Source organism: Centropristis striata, chromosome 17 (genome assembly GCF_030273125.1).
Source record: "Centropristis striata isolate RG_2023a ecotype Rhode Island chromosome 17, C.striata_1.0, whole genome shotgun sequence".
Classification (NCBI taxonomy): Eukaryota; Metazoa; Chordata; class Actinopteri; order Perciformes; family Serranidae; genus Centropristis; species Centropristis striata.
Window position 1 is genome coordinate 11,458,757 of NC_081533.1, and position 16,761 is coordinate 11,475,517.

The following is a 16,761-nucleotide window of genomic DNA, read 5'->3' on the forward strand; positions in this document are numbered from 1 at the left end:
TTTGTAAAGCACCTTTCAACAACATGGCAATTAAAAGTGCTTTACACAAAACATTAAAAACATTAGAAAGACACATATATAAAATTACATTCAAATATAAAACTTTAAGACTGAAAACGAACAGATAAAATATTTAGGATAAAAAAATAAAATTCAACACATTCAAATATAAAATTTTACAATGAAAGTGAGCTGATAAAATACAAATAAATAAAAGTGCAGTATTTCTGAAATAAGTTTTTAAAAAAAGGAAAAAAAGAAGGAAATAAATAACTAGAAAGTATAGATATTTAAATATTTTCATTTATTTTTATATTTATCAGTACACATTAATGTATTATCAAGAAGTATTTTTCCACCCCTAAAATTCATTTTTTTCTGTATTTTATTCATTTTTTTTAAATAACATTTAAAATAATATCCCTTATTTTAATGTCATTATTTACTTTTTGTTGAAATTTCTTTCCAAACAACTTTTGGGGAAATTTCATAGGAGTTCCATTATAATAAAAATAAATCTGTAAAAGTAAAAACGGTAGAAGTCCACAAAGTAAAAAAAATAAAAAAGAGGAAATAAATAACTAGAAAGTGTAGACATTTAAAGAGAAATTAATAATTGAATAAATAAATTAACCATTAAGACAAACATAACATATAAAAGAAAACTTTAACCATTTCCACTTATGTTATAATTCTAATAAAATAAATAAAGTAAAAAAACAGTAGAGGAAAATAAAGGAAAAGAATGAAGAAGAAAAAAAGAGGAAATAAAATAAGAAAATAACTAGAAAGTGTAGACATTTAAATAGAAATAAATCAAATAATAAAAAATTTAACCATTCAGACAAATATTAAAATATATCCATATACATTTTTTCTGTACAGATTAATATATGCATATGTAGTATTTATTTTCCCCATAAATTACTTTTTTTCCTGTATTTTACTAATTTTTAAAAATGTAATTATATCCTTTAATTTCACCTTATTATTTACTTATTCGCTCTTTTGAAATTTCTTCCAAATTGTCATAAACGCCAATTTTTAGCTCACACAAATACACTTTTAAATAGGCCTTTGTGACCTCACACAACATGTTTTTGGCCATAACTGAAGAATTAATGACCAAATGTCTGATAGGATAAAATGAAAAGAGGTTAACTTCACTTTAATATCACTACATTTTGCATAAACAATTTTCTGGCCGTTATTCAACGATATGACTCAGGAACAGAAAGTAAGATTGTGACCATATTTCACATTTGGTCGGATACTAAATTAGTGCCACTACTCTTGAATCTGTGGTGATTGTATCGATCTTCTCTGCTGCTGTGGTTGAAGTTGTGTAGCGAAGCATTTCATTTTGAGGATTTGTAGTTTCTTTGCACCAACACTCATATTTGAAGCATCGTCTGATGTCACGGCTACATATGACTGCTGCTCTAAACTATCATTTCTCTTCCATCCATTTCTCATGTTTTATTAGGAAAACCGAGCTCTCCACAGCGATCAGTCCTCCAGCTCTGACAGTATAGACGACAGCACCATCGAGAGACACGTAAGACATTAAATGCTTCTTATTGTCTCCCAATTTGTTTGTCTGAACCCCACCACTCTGCTGGCAGGATTGAAACTTATGTTTTCTTTAGAAGATTGTCAATAAATGCACTGTTTGTTGTAGAAGGAAACTGTAAAAACAGGCAAAATCATCAGGATTTGAACTTTCCAACAGTCCTCGAACGTATCATACAACAGTTACCGTTCGAAAAAGTAACCAAGACGAAGCTTAAAATTGTTAAATTTCTGTCAAAATCACTTTATTCTACAGGTCTCATTTAAAATGTCTCCAAAAAATAAAGTGTTTGTAATAACTAGATCCTGTTAAAAACATTAAATTCTGCTCCTCAGAGACACTGTGAAGCCATGATTGATTCTGCTGAGACGAACGGTCACGTGACAAATATTCACTGAAAATCTGTTTACACAGAGCTGAGGGGAGAGGCTGGAAAAATGTAAATAGTTCAATATGTATAACATGTGGAGACACAGTTCTTCATTTTAACAATATCCATGACACTTGCAAAAATGTTGTTTATATATATATATATATATATATCTGAGAAATTCAACTTTTTTTTCTTTTTTTATGATTCATGTCATTATAACTGTTATTCTGCACTAAAGACATGTTTGAGTTGTTCCAACTTCTAGCCATGATTGTGCTGATTCCATAGAGCTGCAGCACTTTCTGCAGCAATTTTATGTATATTTTTATATATTGCAGTGAAATACAAGGCCACAGTGAGTAAAAGGTAAAAAGAGCAAAAATCAGCCAGAAACGGCTTGTTGGGGTTCAGAGGGACTCATTAAGTGAACATGATCTCCAGCTGGTGCATCTTAAAAACAGCTATTACATTAATAGCAGCTGATTATTTTACTCTTACTATTGTGTGCTTGCTGCTGCAAGGAGCAGCTGATTCCTCGGAAGTAACAATGAAAACATGCTGTCAAGCCAGAAAAACACAAAGCATCTGTTGACAAAGAAGCATGTGACGTGCAAACTAACCACAAGGACACAGTGATCGTTTGTTTTAGCAGGTTGTTTATCTATTGGACATGAGTCAGACGGCTGAAGTGTTAGAGAATTAGACAAGCTATCTCATCTAAGGTTATGTCGCTAGAAAAATAAATAACAATAAAGGACTCATTGTTGTGATCTGAGTTAAATGCAATACATCTTATGCCCCATTAATCATGTAAACTAAACCTGTTTAGCTGTTTCAGGGTCTGTGCATAAAGCATCAGTTTGCAGCCGTATTAACACTTGATGTGATCTTAACCTTTAAATACCTAAAAGAGCATTTTTGGGGGTGCCTGACTTCTGTATTTATTGTGTGATTTGGACCTTATCATCGCACTCAGCAGGTGCAACACATTTTATTCAGCAGAACCTTTAGTTTTGCTCTGGCTCATTTAAAATCCAAATTTTTACATGTAATTTGTCTGATATAAGATTTATTTTTTAAAAAGCTTTTGTTAAAAAGTTGTTTTTTTTTACTGTGGACTCAAACAGTATTTTTCCATACCGATTTTTTTCATACCAAAAAAAGGTTAATTTATATACTTTATTTATTTATATGCAAAGTGGATGTGTCCAAAAAGAAGTTCTGAAATGTTATTATGTCATCTCTGGGGAAAAAGCTACTTTTGGTTCAGTGCCTGATTTATGACATGAACAACAAATGAGTACGTTGTAACAAAAAAGTCAAGTCACGTCGATTTAACTCGAAAATGACCAAATTTTAAAATGCTAAAAATGGGTTAATTATAGTGTGTTGATACATATTACAGCATAATATGGCCCAAAATGACAAAAACACCATATTATGGGATGTCCAAAAATGATCCACTCAAACAAAAAAGTCATACTATAGTATGTCAATTTAACTTTAAAATGGTCAAATTTTAAAATGCCTAAAAATGTCCGTATTATGGTCTGTTGATACATGTAGTAGTCTAGTTTTTTGTTGTTGTTTTTTTACTGTGAACTCAAACAGAACCGCGATTTTATGTTTTTAATTAAAAAGTTGTAGTAAAATGTTTGACTTCAAAATAAACCTTGGTCTGGATCGAACCTTTCCTTCGCAAGTTATATCACCATTTATTATAGTATTTTTCCCAGCAGTTTTTTTCCAAACAAAAGGTTAATTTCAATACTTTATTTACTATCAAAAGTAGCTTTTTTCAGATGGATATATTATCATAATTGGTGATAAACAACTAGTGCAAACATTGTAACAGATACTGGAAACAATCTTAAGAAACTAAACACAAATAGAAAGAAACGCATCGTCTCCAAAGTGCAAATGATATGAAATATATTTTGTGCAAATGAACAAAGTGCAAATGATCTTCACAAACTATACACAGAATGAGAACTGTATTATAGGCTGCAGGGTTAACTGTGATTTATTCCATGTGAGGCCCTTTTGCAGCCATCGTGTGTTTATAATCTCTAAAGAACTAACGTGAACCTCTCTGCAGTCTATCTGGTACACTGATGTCGACCCCACCTGCGAGGTGAGAAGCCAGCCAACAGCTCCGCCAAAGAAAAGAACCATGGTATGTAAAACAGGGACTTGGATCGGGTTACATTCAAATGACGTCAATTTAACATGTGATGAAAGATGGCTGGCTATACTGTCAAGATAATTATTAGTTGTACTTTTATTAGAATTTGATTAGATGATGCAAGAATATTTATGCACTGTAATTCTTCTTTAGACTTTCAGAATAAAGCGGATTCTGCCCACTGCATTGTTTGGGTCCGGAACAAAGGTAATAATAAGCTTAAATCATCATACTCATGTTTTTATTACAAGTTATCACATTAAAATGATTTATGTTTTTGTTTTTATTTTTTTAATACCAGGGTCTATATTCAAATATGAATGTTTTTGTTATCATAATCTCATAGTGATTTTTTTTTAAATTATTATTTCTAATTTATTTTGGGTGTTTTTTTGCTCTGCAGGACTCCTCATCCGATGCCCAAGCACCGCCCCAGGTGAGCAGGTGTAACACACCTGAACACAAACACACCTAACATAACATATAAAAGCAAATAAAAAAAATAGGAGCAATTTTAATAGAATAAAAAAAATGAAAACCCCCAAAAAAGACACATTATACAGTCTCAGAGCAGTCATAAGTGGTGAAGAAAATCAATTTGCAGTGTAGAAAATGAACCACAGCTGAGTTGCTTTCTAGCCATTTTTTCCCACAGTGCAAATGACACTTGGTTCATGTGAGGCAAACACATCCTCGCATGCAAATCAGTTTGCACAGTGGCATTACAAAAGGTATGTAAATAAAATGACACTCATGTGCTCCAGGAGCCTTTAATAAACCAGGCAGGGTTATGTCTATAAAGTGTGTGAGGTTAAAGGGAAGACTTTGTTTGCCCATGTAACACGGCCCTTTGCCCCTTTCATTAGAATACATTTAATTAATAGGTCTTTGAAATTAATTCTTATAATTCATTAGAAGAAAAGAAATGCTCACATGTATATTTTGTCCTATTTTAACCCCGTCATCACATAGCAGCCTGTGGTTTTTACAGGAAATGAACAGAGACATGGGACATCTTGCCAAAGAATTCACCTGTTGGCAAGAGCAGAGAAACGCTCTGTCACGATAACACCTCTGAGCTTCCAATGAACTCTTTACTGAAAGTTTTTAAAGTACAAATGGCTCAGATTATATGGATGGACCGCAAAGAAATGTATTTATTTTTAGCTCTATATATTGTTTGCAAAAATAGAAATTGTTATTTATATGATGACATTTTTATTATAATACTATACTGCAACTTTTATTTTAGGATGTTTTTATGGCATACTACACTAACATTTGTTTTTATGACACACTGAAAAAATGCCATAGTGTAGTATAAAAACAGTATGGAATATTGGAAAAAAGTCCTTTATCCAGAAAGGCCTTAAAACGCTGTGGAATAGCACATTGATCATGGTAACAGTAAAATATGTCTAAAAATATGAGACAAACACCATATTATATGATGTAAAAAAAAAATTCTGAAAAAAGTCATAACATTTTTAAAAAATGGCCCAAATTCATAATATTGCTCCGTTTGACATTTTAACACTTTAACCTTGTGCTTGCAAAGTTCATTGCCTTTTGGAAACTCCCGGGCAACATTCTTATGTAGTAACGTGAAATGACGTTGCAGGTTTGATGGGTTTTTAATGGGTATGGTATACTGTTTTGATACATATTAGAGCATAATAACACCATATTATAGGATGTCTGAAAATGACTCCCTCAAAAGAGGTTATACTATAGTATGTCGATTTTTGTCAAAAATGCTCAAATTTTAAAATGCCTAAAAATGTTTAAAATTGGTCAATTATGGTCTATTGATACAAGTAGTAGTATAGTTTGTACAAAAATAGCTAACCCCCCTCCAGAAGCCACCTCTGGTATAATCATTCCAAAAATGACAGGAAAAAAAAATAAAAATATATATATATATATATATGACAGAAAAAACCCATATTATGGGATATCTAAATCTAAAAAAATAAAATAAAAAACTGACTTATTTTCAATGGCCCTATTATAGTCTGTTGATACTTTTTATCACAAAAAAGGCAGAAAACCCCCATATTATTATAGGAGAGAATAGCTTTCCCCCCCTAAAAAAAAACAGTTTAGTAATGGCATTACCTTGTTTCAAAAGCTCACATTCAGCAGCACACTGTTCACTGTTGTTACTGCAGTGGCAAAATCTACATCTGCTTAACTTAATCCATGGAGACAAATATAGATATTTTTTAATTGAAAAACCTCAAAAAAGATATGATTCAAAATGAAGGTTTAACACCCAGTTACGTTTTTTACAGGACATTAAACTACAGCCAGTAGAGTAATCCAACATCCAACAATATGTTCCACCTAATCGTAGCTGGACTCGTGTAAATGAAACCAACTTTTAATACCTGCTATTTGAGAAGGGCTGAGGCTTAATTCCTCAGGCCGGAATAGCGTGTTGGTTTTAGGCGGTTGTGCCATTGCGTCTCTTTGCTTTAGGCGTTTAGCTTTTTTAAACACCTGATCTAAAAACACATTTGGCATCTGTGCTGGTAACTTCCAATGTGGAGTCACTGCTTGTGTATGCCACCAATGGATTGTGTAATGTTAAAAAGGAAAAATATTTCAACATGTTAAGAACTATGAATCATATGATATAGTGTTTTAATTACATGCTACTTTGTACTTCTACTCCACTACAATTACTGGGTATTGTCTAGAAGATTTTTAAAACATAACAAGTGCATTGTTGAACAGTAAATAAAGTACCAAACGGTATTGAAAAAATAATTAAAATTGGCTTTACTACAGCCTGCAACATTTTTAAAATGCAACTTAAATGTTCAGCACAGCATAGTAAATAATTTTGTTTGTATTATAAAAAAAAAAAGATTTAAAGTAAGAATTTTCTATTTGACAATAAAGATGTAATTTTTGTGTTGGCATACAAATTAGAACCAATTTGCATCTCTGGTTGAAATGAGAATAAAGGACACAGCAGGGTGAAAGGTTTCAGTGTATGGCAGCATAATAGGATTTATTGACTGTGTATAATTGGCACCATCCAACAGTTTTGGACAAGATTTATTCAGTTTACTTATTTTTCTGTTGTAGGAAGTGGTGGAAGTTCAGACGCTACAGATGGCTGAAGTACCAGTACCCAGTGAAGGAACCGAACTGGACCCTCTAGACGTAAGCGTCTTTTTTATCTCTATTTTTTTTAAATATTAATTTCTGTGTACATACAGAATAGTTTTGAGTTTCAAATTGTCCACTTTCAGGATGAGGAAGGTCTCTTAGCGTGGTGGAAAACAGTCGAAGGTAAGTTTGATTTAACAATGTTTTGTTGATTTATTGGTGATCCTGCTAATTGCTCAACTATACTGGAACTTATAATAATGTATTTCCTGTGTGTTTAGGCTGGGAAGAGTGGAATGAGGCCAACCAGAACGATGAACCTGAAGAGTGAGTAGCACATGTATTGGACGATGGATCAATATTAACAGAAAAAAAATCTCTCCCTCTCTCTCCTATTTAAGGTTTAATGTATAGGACTTACTGACATCTAATGGTGAAGTTGCAGCTTGCAAGTAACTGAGTATCCCTCCGCTCACCTGTCCCTCTTCAAGCCTGTCAGAGAAAAACCGTCTCCTTTAGACAACGGCAAAGGGCTCCTCTCTGGAGCCAGTGGTTAGTTTGTTCGTTCTGGGCTACTGTAGAAACATGGCGGGCTCCCTGGAAGAGGACCCACTCTGTATAAAGATAAGAATGGCCCATTCTCAGAACGAAACCAAGATTTTTGGTTTCAAGCTTGCAGAAATGTAATATTATATTTTCATTAGTGTATACCAATAGATGCCCCTAAATCCTACACACTGGTCCTTTTTTAAAACAAAACATTCCCGATTTTATCCACAGCGATGTATATTTGAGAGTTTAATATTTACAATGTCGATATTTTTACAGAACAAAATAGTTATTTTCTGCTTGTTTTTACAAGTAAGGTTGAACTGTTACTCTCTGCAGAACTAACTAATAAGAATATTGACCGATTAGTTTTAAAAATGCCCGATAGGTAAACTGTAGAGGTGTGAATCAGCAGAGGCCCCATGATACGATGTTATCACGATACTTCCACAATGAGAGTCAATCCCACAGACTGACCAACAAAGTATTCAGTCAAACTGAACTTTAACTGGTATCAAACATGTATGGACGACAACAACTGCAGCATTTTCTCAAACTTTCCTTAAGTTTAAGCTTCACAACTCTGAATTTTTTTGGAATGAAACATAAAAAAAGCCTTACTTTGCAGGGTTATTTCAACAATTTCCCGACACGATATCCCGATGTACATGCCTATAGATTCCTTAGAGCTTATTGTATAATATGATTCTAGTGTCTCTGGTGAATTTCTAAAAGTGAGTTAGAAAAAAACCAAAATACTGCCGGTCCGCCGGCTTTCAGAACGCTAAATATCGATACTTGGTGGCCATGAATCGATATAATATTGCCACATAAAATATCGCATTACTATGCTTTATCAATTTTTCCCCCCACCTCTAGAGTTATTTTTTTCATTGGGTAATCTTTGCAGCAGGCACTTTACGCACAACACCGAAGCATTAACCTTGTTGGTGAACTATTAAATATGTTTGGTGAAAAAACTAGCGACCCTACAATTAACCTTTAGGAAAAGTATGACGGCATGATGCTACACTTATAGTTTCTTGATTAAAATTCAAGTGTCCAGGTTGTTCTTTTTAAAGTTTCAGAACAATCCAGTCTCTCCTGTAACTCTCTCGTTTCCTTGTCTCAGAGTGGTGGAACAAGCAGCCGATCGTGTCTTCATGGCTGCTCGACTTTTTGTCCGCTTTTTCAACCAGCGCGGCGGATCGCTCCAGCAGCGAATCCTGGAGCTGCTGGCTTTGGCCGACGCAGCAGATCATTTTCATAAGAAAACAGTCACGGCCAGTGTTGGCGGTGGGGTGGCCAGCGTGGCGGGGTCCATCACCACCATCACCGGCCTTGTTTTGGCGCCCTTCACGGCAGGAGCATCGCTCATCGTCACAGCTGTAGGCATCGGTGTGGCTACGGCGGGCGGGCTGGCCTCGGCTTCAGCCAACATCACTGACACGGTTCATTCGAAGACGGACCGCAAGAAGGTGGAGAAGATGATCCAAGACTATGAGGATGAGATGAAGGACATCAAGGACTGCCTGGATTTTTTGCAGGTAAGAAGAGAGAAGATCATTTACAGGTGCATCTCAATAAATTAGAATAAGATGGAAACGTCCATTTCCAGTAGTTCAAGTCAAACAGCCCTAACCAAGTATTGAGTCATATAGATGGACAAACTTTTCAGAGGCCAACATTTCCACATTAAACATACTTTTTAAAATTGGTCTTTTGTAATATTCAATTTTTTTGAGACACTGAATTTTATGTCTTCATTAAATGTAAGCCATCATCATTATAATTAGAAGAAATTAAATAAAGACATGACATGTTTCATTCTGTGTGTAATGGATCTATATAATGTGTTATTTCCACTTTTTGAATTTAATTACTGACATAAATAAACTTTTCTATGATATTCCAATTTATTGAGATGCACCTGTAATATCTTGGAAACCTACTGCTAAAATAACTTTACTCATGTTTAAAAATGTGTTTAACGCCCCGTTTTTAAAATGTGACTAGTCTTTTGTCTGAGCTGAAATATTGTGTCACGAACATCTTCAAAGTGTCGGCTAATGACTTTTGGAGACAATTGACACTTTGGCCTCTCCCTCTTAATTACACACTGGAATCTTGTTTTTTTCAATCTAGTGCCAACTATTTATCCACCTGTTTGCCAAATCAAATTTAGGCAAGCAATTTGAAGATTATAATCTGCATTGTGATATTCCTGGCAAAGGTGCTAAATAAATTGACAACCACACAACTAAGATTAGTTCTCCACCCTTTTTCCCCCAGTACTCCCGATCTGCAGTTTTAACCCATTGAAGCCTGTAAAGTGGATACGTCGTTTTGTAGTATTTGTATAAGCTCTCAAATAATTTTTTAATTTCATTTCTATCTGCTACAGAGGCTGAAAAAACTATTATTTAGTAGAAGCGTTGACACTTCTGTTGAATTTCAAGAAAAACTTCAGGTTTTAGGGGGTTTTAAGATCGAGGTTTTACAGGCATTTTAGGCCTCAATGGGTTAATAAAAATATTGGATTTTAAAAAAGCTATGGGATATAATAGTAATGTAACATTTCTTATCAACCCAATAGGAAGGAATGGAGACACTTGAAGAATGGGACTTCGAGCAGTATGCTGAGAGCATAGCAAAGAAGCACCTTAACCAGAACGTCAAACACGTGATGAAGGAGGGCGGCCGGGCCGGCAAGGCTTTAGTGATCAACACAGAGAGCCTGATTAATACCGTTCAGGTCCTCGGTGTAGCAGGAGGTGCTGCAAAAGCAGCCCAGGTGATGAGCGTCACCACCGGGGTCATGTCGGGGCTCTTCCTGGCTCTCGACGTCTTTTTCCTGGCAAAGGATTCCATAGAGCTCCGAAAGGGAGCAAAGACAGACTTTGCTGCTAAGATTCGAGAAGTTTGCAAGGACCTGCAGGACGGGCTGCTGGAGCTGAACCGCATCAAGGAACAGCTGCAGAAAACCATGGATGGGATAGAGGTGGAGGTCGAGGAGGAGGAGGACGAAGAGCTGCTGAAGTCTGATCTGAAGAAACTCATCGAGTTGGAAGAATGAAGTGACGGTGGTTAGAAAACCAAAAACAATCACCTTGTTATTACTCCAAAGAGCTGTTCTGAAGTAAAATGTATTTTAAATATTTATTAGTTGTATTAATTTTAAATTTAAGTAGCACATTGTTTGCTATGTTGAACTAATGTTATTTTCTTCACAATAAAAGTGGTTCCTATGTATATATCTAGCCTGTTTTAAATAAAGAAAAAAAAAAAACAAACCCTGCTTTTCTGTTGTATAAGGTAGAAGCACAATACCAAACATTTAAGCAGGATTCGTTGTAGTGCATGAGACGTGATCACCTTGTGCTTAGAGAGTGATGCACGCATGAAGGACTGAAAAATGTTAACAACCCTGTCTTTCAGGCACTAAATGCCTCTTTCCAGTGTAATTGTAAACAACCTCTGGAATGGCGGATGGTCAAGATCTCAAAGTGTATCAGGCTACAGCCTGTGTGGCAAGGATCCAAAAGAAGTATCGGGTACCTGAAAGGTAATGGAACAACAACCACACCTGATGAATGAGGAAGTTTTCTAAAAAAAGAAAAAGAAAAAAAGACTGAGCCCATTCTTTGTCAAGCATGCATGCTTTTCTTTCAATGAGTTTCAGAAAAGTTGAGCAACTCGAACAAAAGATTGGACAGGTCAACTGGTTGGTGACAGTTTCAGCGTACCCTCTACCCAGTGCAAGCCATGACACTTTCTGAACTTGTATAGAAGATCCTGAACAGGAATACATGGGCTAAAAAAAACTGGGAGGTTCACATTTTTAAGTGTACAATCAATACTCACTTGCCCATAAAGTTTTGGGTTTGCTGGATTGTTTAAAAGGGGATTTACGTTTAAAAAAAGTCCATGGATTGTTTCTGGCTAAGTCACGAAAACTTTGGAAAATTCCTCCTTGATTTAACAAACATTGAAACCTCTTTAATAAGACAACTCTTTTTGCCCAGTATGGACAATGCCAGCTACCATTGTTGTGAGATCAAGATCTATTCTGACACTGCAAATGACTTCAAACACACTACAGATATAATCAGAATCTGTTAAAACTGTGGAGGTGACAGTGGCCTATGTTCCTGTCTGTTTTTTTATTATGAATCTTGTTGGATTGATAAGTATGTTTATGTGCATTTTTTGGCTGCTGTGTCATGCCTTGAAAAATTAGACCCAATCTGTGAGGCTATTTCCACACATCTCAGGATGAATAGAACTATGTGAGTTTATTGCCTTCATGCTTCTTGAACCATGTCAGATTACGGCTCACAAAATACATTGCGAGGTTTGGTATAAGTTGCAATAAGATCTGGCTTGTTGGGTAATATTAACCTTGTGCAGATGTCTGTATTATACACTGCAAAAAACATGACGCTTACCAAGTATTTTCTTATATCTAGCAATAGTATCTTAATTATATTGTTTTGCGTATAATTTACCCACTGACCATAGCTTTATGTGCTTATTTAATTATTTGTATTATAATGTGCTTATTTAATTATCTTATTGTTTAAAGACTTGTTTTTAGGATTTGCATTGTGAGCTTTTTTTTGCTTTTTAAGCTATTCAACTGTTGAATATGGTGAGTTTTTACCTAAAATATTGGTTCCAGTTGAGAGTTTTAGTTGCAAGTAGTTTGAATGATATTTCAAAAGCATTTTCTACCCACCAAAACATGCTCGTTTCAAGTATTTCTGGCTTATTTTAATGTTACGGTTGGGCTTTTCAAGCCACAATTGCTCAAAATAAGTATATTTGGATTTATTTTAAGACATCATTGGTTTTTCCAGTGAATAGATATTTTTTACTTATTTAAACAATTCTTACCAAGAAAAATTTACTCACTGCACTGGCAGATAACTTTACTTGTTTCAAGCATGTATTTGCTTCATTCTAGTTATTTCTTATTTTTTGCCAGTTGGTTTTTGCAGTGTATGTACTGAGCATTACAGGTATCCTAAAGTCAAAAGGGTTAGAGTTTAACTTCCAGGTGTGACCTGTGAAAATAAATGCAGTGAAAAAAAATCTGTTTTCTTGATTTCTTTTTTAAAGCAAATAATTGAAGGCACCTGTGTTTCCATTTTTTTCAACATACTATAAAGAAATATTATTTGATATCCCCTGTGCTTTTATAATAGCATTTAAATTACCTTGTAACATAAATCAGGGCTCGTAAATCGCAAATCACGATAAACGATTGTATCATTGAACCATTTTATGCCGCTGATATGATATTAGAGCATAATAATCAAAGTACATCCTTTTCCACAGCAATGAACTTCAAAGAAATACTAAAATATCCTAGATAAATAAAACATAAATAAAAAGACTACAATCAAAACAAATAAAATAGACTCTCTGGCTCTGTTGACAAAAAATTACACTGAGATAAATATTAAGTATTATTTGAGGTTATAAATAATATATAAACAGCTGGAATGGCTGTTTATGAAATAGTTTTTTTTAATGAATTCCTACTGCCTGTCAAATATTTGCAGCATAATTTTAAACACAACACAAAAAAGCACAAAACATCTGCATTACAAAACATCCACCATAAGAGTGGCGTGGCTCCTATAAGAGGAAGTGCATTTATTCCACCGAACTTTCCGGAATTGTACATCGAAAACTTAGCTTCAAGTAACACACTCACTATGCTTCAGCTGGCTCGTGTCGAGCCCGCAGAGAGCAGGCTGACTGACATGAAGGGAAAGAAGCAATGTAACTGGTGAAAATGTTGATGTAAACAAACACGCATGTAAACAACAAAATTTCGAGTCCAGAGAAAAACTATCATGTCCATATTATATATCGAACAATAGGTCAATACAGTAGTTACAGTGACAGACAGAGATGTAATGTTTTGTGAGGTACTCCTAACTTTTCTTTTTACAACTAAACCACCAGAACTGAATAACATGCATAAAGAATTTATAATAAAAGTACCAGTGGGAATGCAGAGATGAGGAAAACCTGATCCATTTAATATCATTTTTGATCATAACTTGACCTTCAGTTTTGACAGAGTGAAACCTCCCACTTGACTGATAGTTGTGTATTTTACAACTAATGTATGTACACGAAGGAAAAACCACACAAATAATGGCTTGGAATGGGTTACCTATTATACTTTGGCGGTCGGAAATATCCCTGGGCGACTCAATACGGTAAAGTCTATTTGCGGTTAACACTGAAGAAGCTATAAATATTTTGAGTTTTCTGGAAACTAAACGTCACAATCGTCGGTCACATGTGCTTTTTCCTGTAATGAAAAGATTTCCTTGATTGAGAAACGCAAAAAGGAATCTGGCCCGGCTTGTTTCATAGCCTTGCCAAACCAGTGTTTTACCAAAAGCCACAATGTTTCCTCCATTCCAATAGCCTTTGTTCAAGAAGTAAAAAAAAACTTTGTCTGTTTCTTAAAAACAGACAAAGTTTCACCTGATATGAAGTCTACTTATAGATTTAGTTTTAGTCATAAAAATAGCGCTATATACAGGAAATTGTATAATTGTCTTGAGTCATAAACAACAGAGTAAAGCAGAGTGCATTTAGCAACTTGACACTGAAAAGAAAATGTTCATAAATAAAGTTTATATTGAGAAAAATGTAAATATAGAAAAAGACAAAGCCGAACTAAGTCAATCATGTTTACCAGTGCAACTGCTTTATATATCAGCCTGGCCTTTTTATTCTTTCCATGTCCACATTGGCTGGTGACGTCTCCATAACCTGTCTGGAGCCTCGCTGTGCCTGAGTAAACATATCTTGTCCTTGACAGCACGGATGTGGTAAAGTAATTTATTTACTCTTCACAAAAGTCAACGAACGACAAGGGCGTGAAAAAGGTTCTGTATTATATGTCTACGATGTGTTGTTTCGCTGTGACAACTACTGTTGAGCTGTATACTCTCAGCCAACTGTCGCACATTTATTTGCTTCAATGTATGAATTCCATGTCCACCTGTTTTTGTGAAAAGATAAGTAAGCCAGGAAACTGTTGACAGGTGGCCAAGACACCCGCAGATAAATCTGCTGTCTGTAGATCAACAAGCAGTGCAAGATTTTTGTGTCTGTGGTTATCTTGCAACCAACGCTCAGCAAGCAAGTCAAATGAGGTTAGAGAGAAATTCCACAGGCACCAACATTAACATACTGATTTAAAATGGTTGCAGGACCTTCAACCAGTGGTTGGTAACATGTACAGGTGCACCTCAATAAATAAAGAAAAATGTATTTATGTATTTATGTCAGTAATTCAATTCAAAGGTGGAAATAACACATTATATAGATCCATTACACAAAGAATGAAACATTTCTGGTCTTAATTTATTGAATTTCTTCTAATTATAATGATTATGGCTTACATTTAATCTTAAATCATTAAATCATTTAAAGACCTAAAATTCAGTTTAAAAATGTAATATTACAAAATACCAATTTTTAAAAGTATGTTTAATATGGAAATGTTGGCCTCTGAAAAGTATGTCCATCTATATGACTCAATACTTGGTTGGGTCTGTTTGACTTGAACTACTGGAAATGGACTTTTCCATCATATTCTAATTTATTGAGATGCGCCTGTAAGTTTTGCCAATAAGAGAAGCAAATTTAACAGCTTAAATTAAACAGGAAACCTTCTTAACAGAAACTGTAAAACAGGCGTTATAGTTGAAATTTGAGGTTGGGAAACATGGCCAAAAATAAAACGCTTGGAATAACTTTTTCCTGTTAAGAACAATAAATTCTGCACTACTCAGCGACACAGATGAATGGTCACGTGGAAGAAAAAAAAATTCATTAAAAATCAGACAGAACTGCAGGCTGTTTACACAGAGCAGAGAGAAGAGGGCAGGAGAGGCTGTACGTAGAGGTTGTAAAAATGTGAATAGTTGTGAGACCCAATTTTTTTTTTCAAGATATTGATGACACCCATGGGCACTTGGAAATTGTTGTACATATAAACTCCATTTCATTCCAATTTAAAAAAAATATATATATTTATCAGAAAAATAAGATTTTCTGCACACAAGACATTTTTGAATTGTTCACCATTCTAGCCATGATTGTGCTGATTTCATAGAGCTTCAGGCCTATGCCACACATTAGCAACACACAGCCCCAGGGCTTTCTATTATACATGCATATGTGCACGGCTCCAGTCCTGGCTGCACCATGTTTGAATGAGCTGTTTAAGATCCAGACAGATGCCAGCCAAGTGGGCGCAGGGGCAGTGTTGCAAGAGGAGGGGGGAATTGATAAACCCCTGTATTACTTCTCGAAAAAGTTAAATTCATACCACCTGAACTATTCAACGTTAGAGAAGGAAGCGCTGGCCCTTATTTGGGCGCTGCAGCACTTTGAGGTTTATGTCGGTACTGGGGGGAAACCAGTAGATGTGTATACCGATCATAACCCACTGACCTTTTTGAGTTCACTGCACTGCCCAAACCAGCGTCTGATGCGGTGGACTTTGTTCTTGCAAAGCCATAATTTAGAGGTCAGACACATTAAAGGAAAGGACAATATAGTGGCAGGTGTTTTTTCTTGTGCCCCTGTGGGCTAAATAGTCTGAAAAAAAATGTGAGTGTTAATGATTGATTTTGAAATGTTGCAACTCCTTTCATCCTTCCCTTTGTTCCTGTCTCCCTCTTAAAATGCTTCTACTTTAGGTACCTGGTTGCAGAGGTGAGGCATAGTTTCAATGTGGAGGGTGGGAAGGCAGTTTTGATTTGTTTTTTTGGGTTTGCGGTGAACCCTGTCAGGACTGTTGGGCCCGGTGCTCTGAGATTATAAAGGCCCTGATTCATTCAATCTCTCTCTCTCTCTCTCTCTCTCTCTCTCTCTCTCCATGGAGTGGTGTAGCAGCCACCGGGTGAACCATTCCTTTTC

The 16,761-nt window shown here is 35.2% G+C and overlaps 1 protein-coding gene and 1 long non-coding RNA gene across 4 annotated transcripts in view; one reads left to right on the plus strand and one right to left on the minus strand.

Moving 5' to 3' along the window:
- The window catches only part of LOC131989437 (uncharacterized), a 27,472-nt gene extending 16,379 nt beyond the window's left edge, over positions 1-11,093 (plus strand). For all 3 annotated transcript variants that reach the window (XM_059354656.1, XM_059354657.1, XM_059354655.1), the window contains 9 exons: positions 1,487-1,558; positions 4,045-4,122; positions 4,285-4,338; positions 4,535-4,567; positions 7,228-7,305; positions 7,395-7,434; positions 7,533-7,578; positions 8,933-9,347; positions 10,397-11,093. In XM_059354656.1, coding sequence (XP_059210639.1) covers positions 1,487-1,558; positions 4,045-4,122; positions 4,285-4,338; positions 4,535-4,567; positions 7,228-7,305; positions 7,395-7,434; positions 7,533-7,578; positions 8,933-9,347; positions 10,397-10,876 — 1,296 coding nt within the window. In that variant the 3' untranslated portion in view covers positions 10,877-11,093. The remainder of the gene's footprint in view (positions 1-1,486; positions 1,559-4,044; positions 4,123-4,284; positions 4,339-4,534; positions 4,568-7,227; positions 7,306-7,394; positions 7,435-7,532; positions 7,579-8,932; positions 9,348-10,396) is intronic.
- LOC131989444 (uncharacterized) overlaps positions 7,000-16,761 on the minus strand; it is a 26,508-nt gene continuing 16,746 nt past the window's right edge. Inside the window, exon 3 of the long non-coding RNA XR_009395952.1 lies at positions 7,000-7,865. This is a non-coding gene — a long non-coding RNA (uncharacterized LOC131989444). The remainder of the gene's footprint in view (positions 7,866-16,761) is intronic.